At 44.4% G+C, this 18,271-nt stretch overlaps 1 protein-coding gene across 1 annotated transcript in view; it reads right to left on the bottom strand.

Annotated features, from left to right (window-relative positions):
• The window catches only part of igsf21a (immunoglobin superfamily, member 21a), a 124,295-nt gene that overhangs the window by 16,525 nt on the left and 89,499 nt on the right, over window positions 1-18,271 (bottom strand). The window contains exon 5 of the mRNA XM_062461676.1: window positions 6,617-6,732. Coding sequence (XP_062317660.1) covers window positions 6,617-6,732 — 116 coding nt within the window. The remainder of the gene's footprint in view (window positions 1-6,616; window positions 6,733-18,271) is intronic.

Below are 18,271 nucleotides of genomic sequence, written 5' to 3'. Positions count from 1 at the left end.
ACACACAAAGTGAGACAGTCAGCTAAACTGGGGCCTACACTAATACTGAGTTTCCCTCACTATTTCCTGAGGGCATTCATTTCAGATCCATGGTTGCCTAATCTCTTGACAGAAAATCCGAGCCCCACATCTCTACACATAACCCTCAGATATTGGTATTAAAATAAGGATACAGAACTGCCGGTGGCATCAGTTTTCCAGAAGCTCCTCATATATTGGTTATTTTTTTCCTTCATTCTTTTTAAATAAATAAACAAACAAAATCATTAAGACACAAACATAATAATAAATACCTAATAATAGTCATATCTAAAGAAATAAAAAGTGTATTTATTTACATGAATATCTATCGGGGAACCTTTGGATGTTTTAATTCAATTTGCACAAGATTAAATGTCATTACGATGTGCAGGACTTTGTCGTACTGTTGGCTGTCTCTCTGCGGAGGGTGTCGAGGCATGCTTTGATTGGGTGCCACTTCAGGCCTGTTCACTCTAGTGATTAAATAACAGCAATGAGTGTAAACAACCATGATATAAGGCCATGCTCATGGGGACGGACAGACACGTACAAACGCATGCATATTAACACACACACATACACACGCATGCATATTAACACACACACATACACACGCATGCATATTAACACACACACATACACACACACACCACAGGGGTGAGTGAATCCCTGACATTCCCATCTACAGACAAAAAGCAATTCTTTTCAACACAAACATGAATTACCTTACATTTTCAAAGCATTACTTGATGAACATAGCCCTTACATAGAAAGGGATTCTAATCGGGCTTTTAATGCACCTTCATCTAAACAAACTGGCTTCAGCCAGCTTCAGTGTTGTATGAACAGTACTGTAAATATGGATGGTTTTCATGTAACATTTACTGTAGTGACCAGAGCATTTGCTTCACTTGTCCCACATAGGATATCCTTGATATCTCCCAAAGTGTACCTAAAGACTGTAAGTCGTCAAGGAGATAGTCCACAAAGTCCATAATGACCTTGCTTACCTCCTGTAAACAGCCGCTCCCCCTCTTCTCTCTCTTATTCTTCCTCTTCACCAAATTAATTATTTCAAATAGACAGTATATACAGTAGTCATTTCCCATTTGGCACCATGGTAAGCATAGTGATGACTGCCATCCCTGCTCTAGGTCATACAGAACTTTCAGCCAAACCTCAATATGAAAGGCAAGAGCAGTTGAATAAGTACAGCTGATCAGTCCTGTACTTCTGGTTAAGATCAGCCATGTACTCCTTCAGAAAGGGAGGATGCTATAGAGCTGAGCTGATCCTTGATAATCTGCCGTAATTACTATATATGTACTATATATGTACTATGTGTATGTTGCTTTGGATAAAATCTGCTATAACTATTGAAACAAATATATATATATAAAAGAAATGTTGATGATGAGAGGCATCCATCTAGCCAGTTAGGGGAGCTCTCTGTCCAACTTCCCCATGGTGTGGAACCTAAACAAACTGAGAAAGTTGAGTTATTTTGTTTTGGGGAGGTGACCGTGTGCTGGGCCTGTGGTGTTGCAGGTGGGGCTCAGTCGTAATGAGTATCTGCTGGATGTTTTCATCGAAGGCTGCGTACAGGTGGAGAGCAGACGCTGCTACTGGCGGCAATAAAGTGATTATCAATCACACCTCTGTTCAACAGAGCCAGAATGTATCAGGCTATAATGTGTTCAGACAATGAGGTCTGAGAACGAGCCACCAGTTTCATTCTGTTGTCAATGAGCCCTGTTTTTCTTCTCTTTTTTTTTAGGACATAAACGAAGAAGAAAAAACATGGAGAGAGAGATGTAATTCTAAAAGCTTGCCCCAAGCACAATACCTCAGTGGTGTGGGAATTAAGCTGGGTGAGATAGGGGGATGGCTTTGCGTTTGGTTTGTGAATAGACAGTGATGAAAGCACCTGCACTTCACAGACTGCTAGCCGCATCCCCGGCCACCCTTACACATACACACACACGCGCATGCACACACACACATGCACACACACCTTCCCAGTCACCCCTCCAACATCTCAAATCCAAGGCACATTTGGACAAAGAAGCCTTTCTATTCAGCCATTGGCTCAAATATACCTTCATTTTGCCACAATTAATCACAGAGCTGTCTAGGGGACAGGGCAGTAATTCTCACACTGACCGTGCAACTCAATGGATGAGAGAACGAGGGAAAAATAGGAAGAGAGAAAGAGAGAAAGAGAGAAGTAGAGAGAGAAAGAGAGAAGTAGAGAGATAGAGAGAGAGAAAGAAAAGTAGAGAGAAAGAGAGAGAGAACGAAAATAGAGAAAGAATGAAAGAGAAAGAGAGAGAGACAGAGGAACAGAGAGAGGAAGAGAGAGAGCAGAAGAGAGCGATCACAGCCATGTCTTAATCATCTCTCATTCTCATAATTAGCTGTCATTATCATTCCTCTTTTCAATCAGCCGCCGCTTGTGCTCTGAAGAAGGGCTTTATACATTGTGCTGTGAAAATGGCGTGTGCATACAGGAACATAGTATTCATCTAAAGTTTTTGTATTTTCTTTCAAAGCACTGTATGGTATTTATATACCAATGGCAAGACATATTGACCAGCAGTGTATCACCATCATTTAAGGTGGTTTTATGGACCATTATGTTCAATTCAAGTCACTTTACTTTATTAATCCCAGTGAAAATTTCACATTTACCTCATGATTTGAAAAAAATCCACATTCTTCTGTGGTGTGATTAACTTAAAACTCATTTTCAATTCCACTTTACAGCATCTTTAAGATGGACAAAATTTGAGAGGATTGAAAGTCATTGTTCATCGATTCGCAAAACAGTACATGGGTTGTTTTTTAATGTGAAGCCCTTTGAGGTAACTGATAGATAAGACACACTGCGCCATATATGTAAGGGATAATGCCCGACAAGGTGTACAATATCACCTGATAATGGACTCTCCGCGGAGTCCATTATCAGGTGATATTGTACACCTCGAAGGGCATTATCCCACTTATACCATGGTCACTTGCCCAATTATTTTTTTTAACAAACATTAATTTCTATTTTCATGTGTTTTGCAATATAAATCTAACGTTTTTTAACGTTAGCCAACTCTGATATTTTATAGTCCGCTCAGCTCATAGAACCAACACCGGCTTTCCTTTGGCTGAGCTATTAGCCCGAAAGCTAACGTTATTCTAGCAAGATTCAAAGGCAATAACATTGTGTACGGTTGACAAACAGTAAATATAATTTTACAGTATGTTTGACAAGAAGTTTAGCTAGCTAACCAGCCATGTTACTGTCCCAAAATCAATATCAAGATTTTCACGAACAAGGTATCGGCCATATACTAGTAGGCCTACTAGGCTACAGTAGGCAACACAACAGAAGCAGCAACTCACATGGCTGATTATTTTCTTCTTAAAAATCGTGATTTTATTTGGGGACAATGACATGGCTCGATAGCTGGCTAGTCTTGTTGTTAAACATACTGTCAAATTAGAATTACTGTTGGGAGAATATTTCAACTTTGATGCGGTCATCTCACATCTATTTGCTATTCATATCCATTTGCTATAACTCCCTGTATCTTGTATTGTATATTTTATATCGTATTTTCTATATTTAATTCTACTCTGAGTGCTGTTCTGTACCCTGCTGCTGTTGCAAACTGCAATTTCCCCACTATGGGACAAATAAAGGATTATCTTATCACAGCCTGTGGAGGCCTACTACGGCCTACACAGCATGCACACTTTACCCAGACCATGGCATAACAGAAAAATATATCAGAGAATGTTGAACATTGTCTCGATACATGCGGTGGTCGATTTCAAATAGGTGCAGAGTCACGAGAGAGTGTGTCCTTACAGAGAAGTGACATTGAACAGGGAGGTGACAGCAGCTCATTTTGAAACAGGCTTCAAGGCATCAGCGTTGACAAAGACCAAATGAGTTTCATCAAAAGGCAAAAAGAATGGTCTAGAAGATGCCATCACGATGCCCTGACACAGCACTCTGGAGAAGATTCCCCAGAGCTCACTGAAAGACTGCAATGCACCACATGGCTTCTGACAACAACAGTTACGACAATCCAAACTGAAACTCAATATGCTACTGTACATTATTTGAATTAGACTGATTGGACATTGCTTTCATGTTAAACTTGTACAATGTTGATGTACAGAGTTACACTGTGTTAGGGAAGTCTAATACTTTCAGATTTGTGACAACTTCAGCACTATTATTATTTGAGTGGAATGATGTTGATCTATGTTGTCAGGTGGATGTGCCAAGAAATCAAAACATCATTAAGGTTTGGCATCGTTAAAGTGTTTTTTCAGTGATGAGTGTATCTCGGAGAAGATTTGTTTTGTTTTTTCTTCTTAATATTTTTTAGGAATTCATGTTTTTTCTCCCCTAGCTAAGAACCAGAGCCAAGATCTCAAAAGAGATTAAAGATAAATTTGTTGGATTGAAGAGTCTGAAGACTTCTGTTCCACAATCCATTTTTGAGTACTGTCAGGGTTTGTGTGCACTTTAGCATGATGATCAACTTTCCATGGTAGCTTCTCACCTTCGGAGCAGTGAAAAAAGCCCAAATAATAATAACATCTCTTAACATTTTCCTTGCACTTTTCCAGCGGACAGACCAACAGACAGACGATGTAATAACTCATGAACACTCCACCTACCTACCTGGCAGCAGAAAAATGATTTGAAGTGAATTTTTTCACCCTACTTTTTCCTGTCTTCCAGCCAGTAACCTAAAAAAAACACGCTCCACCGTCTTCTCTTCTTACCCTGGCTGTCTTTCTCCCAAACGGACATCTTTTGTTTTTACCTTACCTATATGCATACATTTTATATGGATTCATTTATAATGCTTAAACTTCCAAGTGCTTTTGTACCCTTTTCCCTGATCCAAGCGTGGGTCGGCTTAGATGTATTATCTATGGCCCAGGATTACTTAAAAATACTCTTCACTATGAAACAAAATCAGAGTTCAAAGGTGAAGAGATGAGGTTGTTGAATGAAATCCTAATCTGGAAAGTCCAACTACTTTCAAGAATAAGACAATGGGTTGATGGGTTTCAGAGTCCTTGACAGATGATAGGAAATGACAGCGTGTTCCATTTAGAGAACATTCATTCAACAATTCATCCATTCGTCAATCCAGTCAGTCTCATCGGTGAATGACTGAATGAATTGATGAATGAATGAATATGTATTTGAACATATTCCTATTTTATCATGAAGACTTAAGAAAGGCCATTAGTGCCGTTTTCCAATTCAACAGCAGCAGTATGAGGACACTTTTTGAACTGTTCATACAAACATAACTACCCACCCTCTGGCTTAAGTTGAGTCTGGGCATTATGAGAGCTACTTAAAGAGGCTAATAGACGCTCTGTCTGAAGATAGCCTTGAAGCAGGAGATAGCCTCTCTGATACATCTCATTTCCTCCACCAGGCTCTGAAAGGGCCCTCCCCCCCGTGGACACAGGACGTGTTAAGACCAGTCACCAGATCCTGCCAGCCAAATCGTCTGTCACAGTCGTGGGCCTTACGTAAAACAGGTCAACCCCATACCCTGGAGGACGGAAATCAGGCTCACCTTGCGTTCACCTCTTGCTGGGCTCATAATTGCAGGAGATAGGTGCGCGTAAGGGTCTGGAGCACATTAGCATACACCCCTCAGAGGAAGATTAATCACCCAGCAGGGAAGCAGCAGCGAATGGCTTTGCTCAGACGGGCCCCAGGAAGCTAATATGTCACCACTCAGAGGAGCATGTGTTTCAGCTATCTCTAAGACCTCCTCCAGACCTCTGCTGACCTCCGGTTGGGCACGAGTTGTGGTCGGTGGGCTGGGTGTGTGTTTGTGTGTGCGTGTTTGTTTTAAGTGTGGCAGGAAAAGGGGGTTGGTTTGGTGTCTAATGTTCATTCTGGTGCCAAATGAGATGATACATTAAGTCGGCCTCGATTCACAAAACTGTGGAAGAAATGAGATTTCCTACACGCTTATGTTAACCACAATCAGTAAATCAGATATTGACTTATCATCTGTTCATACATTCAGGCTTGTTATCCATTCATATATACTATGTATTGTGTTCCGATGATAGTCACAGATCACAATACCCTGTGAAGAACCATAGTTGTCAAAGGACACACAGCCTGGTTTTAACTGGCCGGTTTTAACTGGCTGGTTTTAACGACCTGGTTTCATTTTCTTTCTGCAGTTAATACGTGGTCACACCCAGATGCAGGCGGTAATATCCTTGTAAATCCTGGATAACTGCAGGTACGTCAACTTCACATTCTCACCCCATTAACTCAGGCACGTGTGCAATGTTCATGTGTTCCACAGCAGGGAACCACAGGCACCTACATATGTTGGAGTGGAGCAGGACCAAGGATTCCAGTGTACCAGTACTTGTACATTGTAAATGGCAAATGAACCTGAAACTAAACCTGTTAACACGCACTGCTAACAAAACAGTTTACATAACAGATGTCGATGAGTGACTCAGGTGTGTGTCTGTCAGAAACAACCCCCCCCCCCCCACCCAGGTGTCCTGCTGTAAGGGCACAACATACCGACGGGGCGGGCTTCCCTCCTCTTGCGGTGCAGACCAGCGTGAAGTTCTGGGCCTGGTACCGGCTGAACGGAGCGGGGGTGTTCTCTGCCATCACCGAGATGTTATTTGGGGGCGCTGTGGAGAGGAGAGAGGCTGTGTTACTGTGGATCGACCACCTTCGACGGCAGATAACACACAAATGGATGTAAACGGGCCAACAGCAGAGAAATGAGGAATCCCATTACACCTAGGGGTTCTGTTGTGAAAACATCCCTCCGGGGTTTCCCGGGAGTCTGATCAGCAAAGGGGACCCTGTCTGTGCTCCTGCTCCCTGGGGAAAAGAGGAAGCGAGGCCGGGGGTGGGGGGTGTTGTGGAGCTGCCATCGTGACTGGTTAAAGGGGGCTACATCTCATGCATATCCTTTCAGCTTCTTCCGGCCCCCCTGGGGTAGGGGCCTGAGAGGATGCTGTGGGGAGGAAGAAAGAGGAGAGCTCATCTTCACAGGCCCTGAGGAGCGGTGGGGCAGAGGGGGATACACAGTAGGCATCCTGTATGTGACAGAGAAGACAGGGAACCAGACATGTGACGTGTGTGTGGCAGAACAGTTCAGTGACAGGGTATGGAAAAAGGGGCCGACCAAGTGTGTGTGTGGCAGGGGAGTGAGGGTCAGTGTGTAAGTGTGTGTGGGTGAGTGGTGGGAGGTAGTGTGGGTGGTGGGGGGTCGGATGGTGAGGGTCAAAGTGTGTGTGATAGTGCATATGCATGCATGAGCGTGTACCGGTGCGTCTGCGCACATATTAACACGCAAAAATCAATCCCTCGACGGAAGAGCGCGGCGGGCGCGGCGGTTCCGCGGAGACAGGGGCCCGACGACAACAAACATTGGAAGAAGAAGCCAGACCCCCCGCATCTGCATTTGCTCCATGCGACTCGGAAGCTCTCCCGCTCTCGCAAGCACAGAACCTGGCGGGTGGGCCGCCTGATCCTCAGCCCACCGCATTACCACATCAAACCCTTCCTGAACGGGCCCCCCCCGGGCTCGGAGGAAGCCGCACGCCTGCGTCAGCCCGGCTAGGCTTCACAACCTGGACGAGGAGGAGGAGGGAACGGCGGGTGAAGAGGATGCGGAGAGGGAGGCGGGGGGTGGGGAGGAGAAGGAGCCCGGTGGGGCTTTAATCACCTGAATCTCTCCCCCATTGATAACAGCACGCTTAGAAAGGAAGGGAGACAACCAATTGGGGGGGTTCGGCGGGCGAACGGAGCCCTTTTTCACATGTCACGCTCGCGTCGAAATCGATCTGGGCTTTCAATCGAACGATGGATTGATTATGTGGGAGGTGGGTGGGGTCGGGGTCGGGGTGGGGAGGAGGGTACGGCTGCTGTGGTGAGGGAGAAACTGCCCCGCTGTTTCCAGACCTTAATTTCTTATTGATGAGGGAACGTACGCTTGTCAGTTAACCTCCGAACAGTCCATTAGCTTCTTGCTAGGGGCGGGCCTCACTCTAGTACGCGGTTGGCTGTCATCTCAGACCGCCAATGTCCATTGGCTCCTCACAGACTCTGGAGGTGATGTGCCGCATACAACCGCAACTCTACATCCATCGACAACCCAAGTATCATAAGTCACTTTCATGTTCAATATGTGGTTGGTGTGTGTGCTGTGGACAAAGATGAGGTATTGACAGGTGCGAAGAAGGGCAAAGGCATTACTTATGAATAAAAACCCACCACACACCAGCAGCATAACCTTCTTTGTTTGTTTAAACAGTTCAGCAGTTTCAGGCAGCTTCAGAATGGAGACTTGGTTGTTAAGGTTGGACCGCCTTGCTGTGTCACTGAGAGGGGTCCAGAGGGGATTTTATCTAAACCACACCGTTTGAAATAAGCCTTGATGAAATATTTGAAATGATTAAGAACAAGACTCACCATGCATAAAGCCAGATTTGCAAGCACAACAATAATTTAAAGGATTAAGGATTATTGATTTAGGAGATAAAGTAAGCCTTTTGTTATTCAAATGCAGTTGTACTTTTTTGATCCTTTTGTGGAACATTGTGCACTGACGCTCTCTGTCATTTTACGGTATAATTTCAAATCGGAAGCCCATCATTCACCAGACAAGATGTGTGTGTTGCCTCACAAAGTCTCGTAACGAATTATATCCATGTATACAGGTAAACATTAGCACTTCAAACACATCCATTTTAAAATGTAATGTGTAAATACATTTCAAGCTGTTAATAATTATTACCGCAATTGGAATTTTGTGAAGGAGTGTGAAGAATCAGTCCATTCCCTAAACAATTTGAACAATGTCTGGGTTTTCTGGAAGTTCAAAACTGGGGGCATTATAGAGAAACCGTAAAAGACTGAACTCACTTCAACCCCAAAAAATGTCCTCTTCTTGTCAAAGCAATCTGTAGCAGGAATGAGTTTTACACTTTGGGAAGAACGTCAATTTCTTTGACAGCTGAGGTTCGTCAAAATGCTCTGGCTACAGATGCAGTCAGATCTAGGTTTACTGTTGCTCTGACTGATTTTATTTTTTCCACCTTCTTTTCTACTCTATTTAACTCTCAGTCCAAGGCAGTTTAAAGCAAAAAGCCAACCACAGCACCAAGCACCTTGGCACTTCTCATTTCATTATACACCAGCCCAGAAGACAAGAGAAGTTGAGCCCCAGAGAAGTTGAACTTTAATGAGGACTTTAATAACGGAAATACCGAAGCACCATGTGCAAAGCACCATTCAAAATACAAGTGCAGCAAAGATCATAAACGTTAAGCAGATTGTCATTCATCTCTCAATAAGATGAACTGCACAATCTGCCTCCACAAAAAGGATGTGTTTGATATTACTCGTGCCCAGGACCATCTCCTCACTGTCAACCCCTTTGATATTTGAGAGGATACTCCCAGCAATACAGCCTACACTTGGCTCGACAAGGACGTTGTTCAAACAGCCATTTCCTCAGATCCATCTATTAATTCAAAGGCAACCTCTTACGCACTCTCCTCCTACTCTATTGCTGCTGCAGACCAGTGCATACTCATAACAGTTCAAGTTACACATTCCTCCTCCTTCCTTCCTTCCTTCCTTCCTTCCTTCCTTCCTTCCTTCCTTCCTTCCTTCCTTCCTTCCTTCCTTCCTAGACTCCCTCCATCCCTCCCTTACTTTTTTCATGGCTCCCTCCCTCCTTCTTGTTCTACAGCCTCAAGCACCATTACTCAGCTCTCTGTCTTTCACCAAAAAAAAGAAAAGAAAAACCTGCAAATGGGATTGGAAAGTGTGTGGAGCAGGGCCCCGTTTAACAAGGCTCCCTCGAGGATACCTCGCTGGCCTGATAATGAAGGGATTTAGAGCTCAGGAGACCACAGAGCACAGGGCCAACTCCCAGCACCCCCCCCCCCACCCCCCAACTCCCCCGTGACACGAACCCCTGATCTAAAGACCACGTCTCCAGGGTCTGGGAAGCAAGGAGGGGAGGGGGGCTTGAATGGATGGTCACCAAGGTCATCTTTAGCTCTGTTTAATAATGAAAAAAAAGCAATCTAACTGGTAACTGTTAGTAAAGTTGTACTTTTTTTTTTTTTGGGGGGGGGGGGTCAGAGCTCCAAAAGCAATCAATTTAATCATGGAGTCTGCAGAACATGAATGGCCTCTCAATAGTCTCAATAATCTACCCTGTCCAGTGATTACGCTACAGATTTGATCTAAATTAGGCAGGGATTACATATTTCCTTCCTGATGTTGAACATAGCGCTGTTCAGTTCATGTCCTGGATGTTCAGACGGAGGAAACACTGTGGAAGTCAAGAGGCGAATCTGACTTTAGGTTCTGAACAGTGAATCGTGGATATTCCCTAATCTAGGTACATTATATCGGAACCTTCATGTTTCTCAATGATAACAATATTTCCGTTGGCTAACCTATTCCAGTAAATGTTATATTTACATATTTCTATTCTATCTGGGATAGCAACCTTACCATGGTATACGATTCATGAGAAAACCCTGACATAGAGTAAATAGAATCAACGTAGCTTCCAACATCAACGATAATATGGCCAAAATACGAAAATTCCTCTCAAAGGATGATGCTGAAAAACAAATACATGCATTTGTTACATCCCGACTAGACTACTGCAATGTGTTGTTCTCTGGCCTCCCAATTACTTACTTAAAAAATTTACAGCGGGTGCAAAATGCTGCTGCTAGATTATTAACTAGAACCAGAAAGTTTGATCACATAACATCTACTCTCGTCTCTTTACACTGGCTCCCTATCCAAGCCAGAGCTGATTTCAAAGTTCTATTACTAACTTACAAATCTCTGCATGGATTGGCACCACTCTACCTCTCTGGTCTCCTTGCACCCTATCGCCCTGCAAGAACCCTTAGATCTCAACATGCCGGCTATCTGGTGGTTCCCAAAATTAAGAAAAAAAAACTGCTGGAGGCAGGGCGTTCTCATATAGAGCACCTCTTCTCTGGAACAAATTACCTGTCTCAATTAATAACCCTGCAAGACCCCTTGTTGTAAAATTAGAACGTCACCTTTAGCTCTTTAATTGCTCATTTCTTTTTTGGAAATACCAAATTTAACCATTAGCATTGCAAGGCAAGACAATAGGACCAATTGGTTATGTAAATGTGGTTGTTCAAAAAAAATCGTATTTACATTTAGTCGACGCTCATATCCAGAGCGACTTACAGTAAATACAGGGACATTCCCCCGAGGCAAGTAGGGTGAAGTGCCTTGCCCAAGGACACAACGTCAGTTGGCATGACCGGGAATCGAACTGGCAACCTTCGGATTACTAGCCCGATTCCCTCACCGCTCAGCCACCTGACTCCCGTTTGCAAATGTTTTTTTGGAGAGCTAAAGGTGATGCTGAAATTTTAAATCGGGTCTTACAGGGAGGCTAATACTGTTTCGACATTCAAAATTAGTTTAAAAACGTTCTTGCTTAGTACATTTTATGACTGCTAAAGATAAATATGTGTGTATGTACTTTCTATGTAAACCTGGGGTGTGTTTTTGTCTGTGTGTATCACATGTAACTTTTGAATTGCAATTAAAGCTTCTATATGTTCACGTTGCCCCATCTAGATTTTACAAATAAAGTAAACCTGTTACTGTATATTGTTATTGTTATAGTTTCCGTTACTAGTTGGTGACAACGGGGGACGGGGCATTCTCACCCTTATTCTATAAATATAACTTATTTTAGAGTTCTTTCCCCTGGAACAGATTTCATGTTCCAACCGAGGGGGGCTGGCGCTGTCTTAGTGTCTAGGGATGCATGAAATACCCTTTTTTTGCTCTGCTAAATTGCTGCACTAGTCCACACTTGACCGGTGGGGATTTCATTCTAATATGACTGTAACTGTTAGCTGCTCCTGGCATTCTCTAATCCCTGCTCTCTTTTTTCTGTCCCCCCTCCACACATCCCCTGTGGTGTGGGGGGTTTGAGCTGTCAGCACCTGCCTGGTCGTCGGTTTGCCAACACTGAACCTAGTCGCCAACCGGAAACCAGTCTCCATGACGGGCAACAGCGAGTGTCCCGGTCCCTTCCTACATCTACCAAGTCGAACAATGGATTTTGATGTTTCAAAACCCATTGACAATTCCCTGCTGTATGACTATGTTAAGCCTGTGTTCTGCTCCTCTCTTTCACCAACTGTCTCTGGAGGATGGGATCCCTCACTGAATTGCTCCTCCCAAGGTTTCTTAAATTTTTTCTCCTGCAGTGAGTTTTTCTGGGAGTTTTTCCTTGTCTTCCTTGAGGGTTTAGGTTGGTTGAAGGGCAGTTCTATGGGCGTATGTGAAGCCCTCTGTGACATGCTTGCGTGTAAAAAGGGTTATACAAATACATTTTTATTTGATTTGATTCAAAAAGAGACTCCAGGGTCATGTCTGACTCATGTGTGTATGATCTAAAGTTTGCGTTCAGCCATCGACACGTGTCAGCAACAGGCCTTGAGCTGAAGTGTGTTTGTAGGAGAGCTGGACAGGACGTATGGGCCAAGCCACAAGTGGACTCTAAAGGGTGTTCGGCACGATATTCCTCCTTGGAATCAAAGCGATAATCTGCCGCCTTGCTAGTCTTTACATAGCCACAACACAAGAGAGAAGAGAGAGAGAGAGAGAGAGAGAGAGAGATAGAGAGAGAGAGAGAGAGAGAGAGAGTGAGAGAGAGAGAGAGAGAGAGAGAGAGAGAGAGAGAGAGAGAGAGAGAGAGAGAGAGAGAGAGAGAGAGAGAGAGAGAGAGAAAAAAAAAACATGTGAGAGAGGCATCGAGAACGAGAGCGTTCTGACAAACACAAAGAGTAAACCTAATGGAGTGCACACGGACAGGGGGAGGAAGCCAGAGGAATGGGAATGGTGTGGACTTCAGAAGAAAGGCTGCATACATTATTCAGCCCTCCAAATGACAACACTTGCATTTGATGTGAGACCCTCGCACACACACAGAAAATAGGTTAGTCAGGGAGATGGAAAAATCTCCGCCTCTACACAGCTTCAATTGGACTGTTCAATAGATCTGTCCCTGAGAATGTGAAGTCCTTGACAATCATAGAAAAGAGAGCTCTCTTACATCCATCTATCCATAGTGCAAGCATCACAAGACCAAACGTTACAGCCAAACCCACAGCCAACACAGCAATACCTCGTATATATGCTAAGGACACAACATGTGATGGACAAAGTTGCGGATTAACTTTGCACCACGGCACACATGCGTTGAGTCGCTTTCTCTGTGCAGCGGTGACGAGAACCTAGCTGCAGGCTATGTGCCTGTGCCAAACTGCTTTCATCCAGGAGTTTCAGAAGGCACACACTTGGCTGGGCTGGGATGACAGCAAAGCAGGAGATAGCAAGCAGCACAGAAAAACAATCAAAGTTGAGTCTTCTCAAGAGGAGGACCGACACGTTGAACTGCGTGCTGGCACCAGGCTCCGAAACCTAAGTCTGCTCCTTTGAAATCCTTTTCTCCCACGACGCGAGGAACCAGGAGATAAAAGACACTGGAATGCTTTTTAATCACTTTCCCATTGTGCTGTTACATTAGCATGTGCCCCTCCCAACCTGTGTGCATTTGCATTTGTCATTACTGTGCTGTCAGCTCATATCGCACTTCCCCACTCAACCAACCAGGAGCGAGGAGCTGGTGGCGGGGAGGGCACACGTCCTCCAGCCTTCGTGGCTGTCAGGAAGAGGAAGGGGATGACACACTGAGACAAAAGCCAGTGTCACACTGAACAAGTTCCCCAGTTAGGAGGCCCATTAATCATGCTAATGTTATCCCAAAAAATCCTGCATACGCATAATTGTATGTGTGTGGAGGAGACTGCCTGTGTGTGTGTGCGTGTGTGTGTGCGTGTGTGTGTGTGTGTGTGCGGGCATTATTGGGAGCATATGGTTGTATTGATATATCACTGAGCAGTGACAGCTGTCAGAGTAGTTCCCATACCTGATGTCTAGAGTAACTTGTGTGGACAGAACCTCTGCCGTAGTCTGTCTCTGTCAGAGAAGAAAGGTTCTATCGACAATAAAGAAATCCTTGGTTTTCTTAAACAAAACCACTTCTCAGAGATAATTTTCCATCCTCCACAGCAAAAACTCCCTTCAAACTTTCCTGAAGTTTCCGTTTATGAAAAGAGGCCAGAAAACTTTGAGCGGAGGGATAGCTTTCGTTCTCTGGAGAACGATTTGCCGAACTTAAGCTCAATTGTGAGTCGTTTTCCCTGCCTCTCTATTGGCGTATGATAGGAAATGAGATATGTCATGGCTGTGTAGGGCTTTACTGTCACTCACAGGACTCCTGCAGTCCTGGAGTAAACCAGCCTTGGACCCAGAGCTTTGTGCCTGTAATGAGGACAAGGGGGATGTGGGACAGGATTCTGCAAGCGCCGTTAGAAGCCCCAGTTTAACCAGGACAAAAGAGGATTCTCTTCCTTTTGTGATCTTGAACAGTGGAGAGTAGCAGAGGGATCCCCACTACCCAGCTGGGTATCAGTAACGCCTCCACCGGCACCCTCAGGCCGAATCTCAGATTGCGGGGGGGGGGGGGGGGGGGGGGGGTTATGGGGGAGTCAATCTGTCATGAGGTGGCCACCTTTACCCCTTGCTCACTCTCCTCACCCGTAGCCCTCTATTTCCTCCTCTCCTCGCCCTCTCTCCTCACCTGCCCTCTCTCCTCCTTTCCTTCCCCTCATCACCCACACCTCACTTCCTTTGCATCGCTTCATTTCTACTCCTTTCTTTCACCCTCCTCATATTTCAAATTATTGTCTTCTCCTCCCCACCTCTGTATATCCCCATCCACTCTTGCCTACTATTTTACCAATGTAACTTTGGAACTTTAAAAATTAAAAATTGAAACGCACAAAACCATAACCCCCCAAAATAATCTATTTTAATCTCCGTCTACAGACATGTGACAACGTGCGAATAATGGACGAAAGGTCAGTGTGAGACAGTCAGACCTTCTGTGTCCAATCCTTATCACAATGCCTTGTGCAGAAATGTCCCATCTTCTATGCACTTCCTACACAGGTCGTCATTAGATGCTTCATTAAGAAAAAGAGTTTGATTCGACACGCTATGTCGCCAACCGGCGGTTCAAGTACGTTTGGCACGTGCAGTGGCTGAGGCTCTGGCCAACATGTTGACGCTAACTGGACTTGGCAGTAAGTTAGCTGCCACAATTAGCAGACATGTGCAAGTTAAATTCACGTTCAATTCACCTGAAGTGAATTCAAGTTCAATTCACAACCACAGTCCACAGGGAGTTTAAAATAGTCATACCATGTCAATGATTGAATAATTAAAAGCTAGCCGTAATGCTAATTTCCAATGTCCTAGTAAACACATTAGCACCCTTGCTAGGTAGCTGCCTGTAACTTGCTGACTGGACAGACTGTGGTCGGGGGATAGTTGGCGAAACACATTTCAGCCCCTTCCTTCCACTGAACCTCTTTTCCTCTCCTTCTCTCCTCTCTTCCTCCTTTCCCTCTTGTCCCCTCCTCTCCTTTCCTCTCTTCCCTCCCATCCCTCTCTTCCCCTCCACCTCTCCAGCTCTAGGCAGCAGGGTAATTCACAGGAGTTTGGCATGCGGGCGTCTTTAGTGTTCCCCGGTGCCCGAGGTGTCACAGACAAATTGGTTGATCAGTGTGGTTGCGAGGCCCCATTCAGACGCTTTCTTTACGACATCTAATTTACAGACCAAGAGAGGGGGGAAAAATGGGGCCATAAAGTTATACGAGGCCAAAGAGAGCCGGACGACGTGATATAGCATTCATCATTCAATTCTCAGTGTTGGCTTCAGACCATATGAGCAATCCCCCAAAGAGGTCTTTGAGAGAGTCTACATCAAATGGTCCCAGCCACAAACTCCCCAACTGTCGACAAGTACACACAGCCTTCAGGGACATTGCAGGGTTTCATATGTCAAAGTGACATGCCGGCAGGGTTGATGAGACCCACTCGCGACCAAGACAGATGGCGACCATGCACCACGCGGCCTTTTGGAAACTGGAAAACTTTGTTTACATTGTCGTCAGGTGAAAGTTCGAATTCTGCAGTTAACAAGGGGTCGGAAAAAGTATAATTTTGGCATGCTAGACTGTCAAACTTTCCATGAATATTCCATTTTGTTATTCTTGTGTTCTTGTATTCTTGTTTTTCAGCGAACAGGGCCAATTACGATGTACCAAGAGGAACTCCTTGTTCCCTCAACCACCTCCATGAATATGGTACAGTTCAAAATGTGTGTACACTCTACGTGCGTTGCTGTTTGTGTGTGTGTATGTGTGTGTGTTTGTGTGTGTGGATGCTTGTGTGCACACAGATGAAAATCTCAATCTCATTTTTCTTTGCGTGTGCGTTCATTTGGGCGTGTGCATTTGCATGGGTGGGTGTGTGGGTTGGTGAGCACATCTGTGAATGTGGGTGAACATAGGAGTGCATGAATTCTTAACTGTGCAGCAAAAAGTAAGGACACAGAGATGTAGATAGTCCACACACACAATCCCTTGAGGTGTTCCTGGCTTCTCTAACAGGACGCAGAGCCAACATAGCCCCTGGTGGTGGCCCATCATAACCAAACATTGGAGAGAATCAGCCCTGGCTGCCGGTGAGGTAAATGGCATGAAATATTCATAATTCAGATATTGTTGAATCTACTAATGTGGTTAGACGCACTGAACGCTGTCTGTGTTGCTTCTATGAAGGTGCAGGCTATCCACACCACAAGGGCCTGTTATTTTGGTTTGTCTTTGTAGGTCACCAGCATACTATCAGTGTGGAATTAAATAGGAGGAGCTGGTGTGTGTGTGTATGTCTGTGTGTGTTTGTGTCTTATGTCTTCGTATGGGGAGGTTTAAATGTTCAAAGCGTTTTGACTTTACACATTAAAGGCAGAGTGTGGTTTGTGTAGTTTGAGATGTGTGCCCTGTGTTCTAGTTGATTGATGGGTGCCGTCAGCAGGGTGAGAAATCAGGAGGATGAGAGAAGCTGCGAGGCAGGGTGCTGGGTCTCTGAGGATCAAGAAGCCCCGCCTCCATCAACCCCTCACCCCCCCTACACACACACACCTTCAATTCCTGTCTAGGATGGAAGTGTTCAAAGTACAGTAAAAGCTCATCCAGACACATTACTTGGCTAAGAACAGGAGGCACTCAATATTAACAATTGTTCACTTGCTTCACGTCATCCTCACCGCATCGTCCCAGCATGCAGCAAGCTTGGCATTGAGGATTTTTGAATGGGAATTTGTCACAGCAGTAATATAATTTGCAATTTCAGTCAGTCAGGGACTTTATAAAGACTGTAACTCTTTCAATACCTGTCATACTACATATTTTACAGCAATATCTGCCCACACACTAAAAGTTTCGCTCTCACTTCCTGTAGCTGTAGAGACCTCCCTCTCGGCAGTACCACACTTCTGTACTGTATTTGAGTCACACAGAGACCTGGTCACATGGTACACATAAGTGCCTATAATTCCTTTTTCCTTCTTTCTGCACAAAAAAAAGAAAAAAGGTTGTGCTCTATGCATTGAGCCGCCACAATACAATTTGCATGTAAGTAGGGGGGAGGGAAACGTGTTGCCCATCCACTCGTTCAGGCAGAGTTTTTAGCCTGCTATATACAGCACAAATGTAAATGCGTTCATTAGCATGGAAATACATTCATGGATTCTGCCGGGTGATATTTTTCACATCATAGCCATTGGTTTTCCATAAAGGTAGCATGGCAGTGCTTCCCTTGTCATCCTCCTGGCTAATACAGTTAGTTACAGATAGCACATGGTCATGCTTCTAGTTAATTACACTTGTTGTCATTCCCTGAGACCTTCACTGACTATCTGAAGAAAATGTCTGTATAGATTGAGTGATCAACAGCCTATTATGAGTTTCCAATGATAAAATGGGATCTTTTAATAACCGCAACATTTCAATTAGGAGAACCATTACATTTTCATTCTGGAGTGTTGAACATATCTCATAGGGTAACCTTGGCGTTGAGGATCTTTGAAATGACATTTGCGAGAAATTACGCTCACAACCGAAATCAATATCCTTTAATTTACAGTGTTTGTATGTTTAAAAAGACTGTAACTCTTTCAATACCTTTCACACCAAGGAATTCACAATATTATCT

The sequence above is a fragment of the Osmerus eperlanus genome, chromosome 1 (genome assembly GCF_963692335.1).
Source record: "Osmerus eperlanus chromosome 1, fOsmEpe2.1, whole genome shotgun sequence".
NCBI lineage: Eukaryota > Metazoa > Chordata > Actinopteri > Osmeriformes > Osmeridae > Osmerus > Osmerus eperlanus.
The sequence above is the reverse complement of the archived record's forward strand: the minus strand, read 5'-3'. Positions and strand labels throughout refer to the sequence as shown.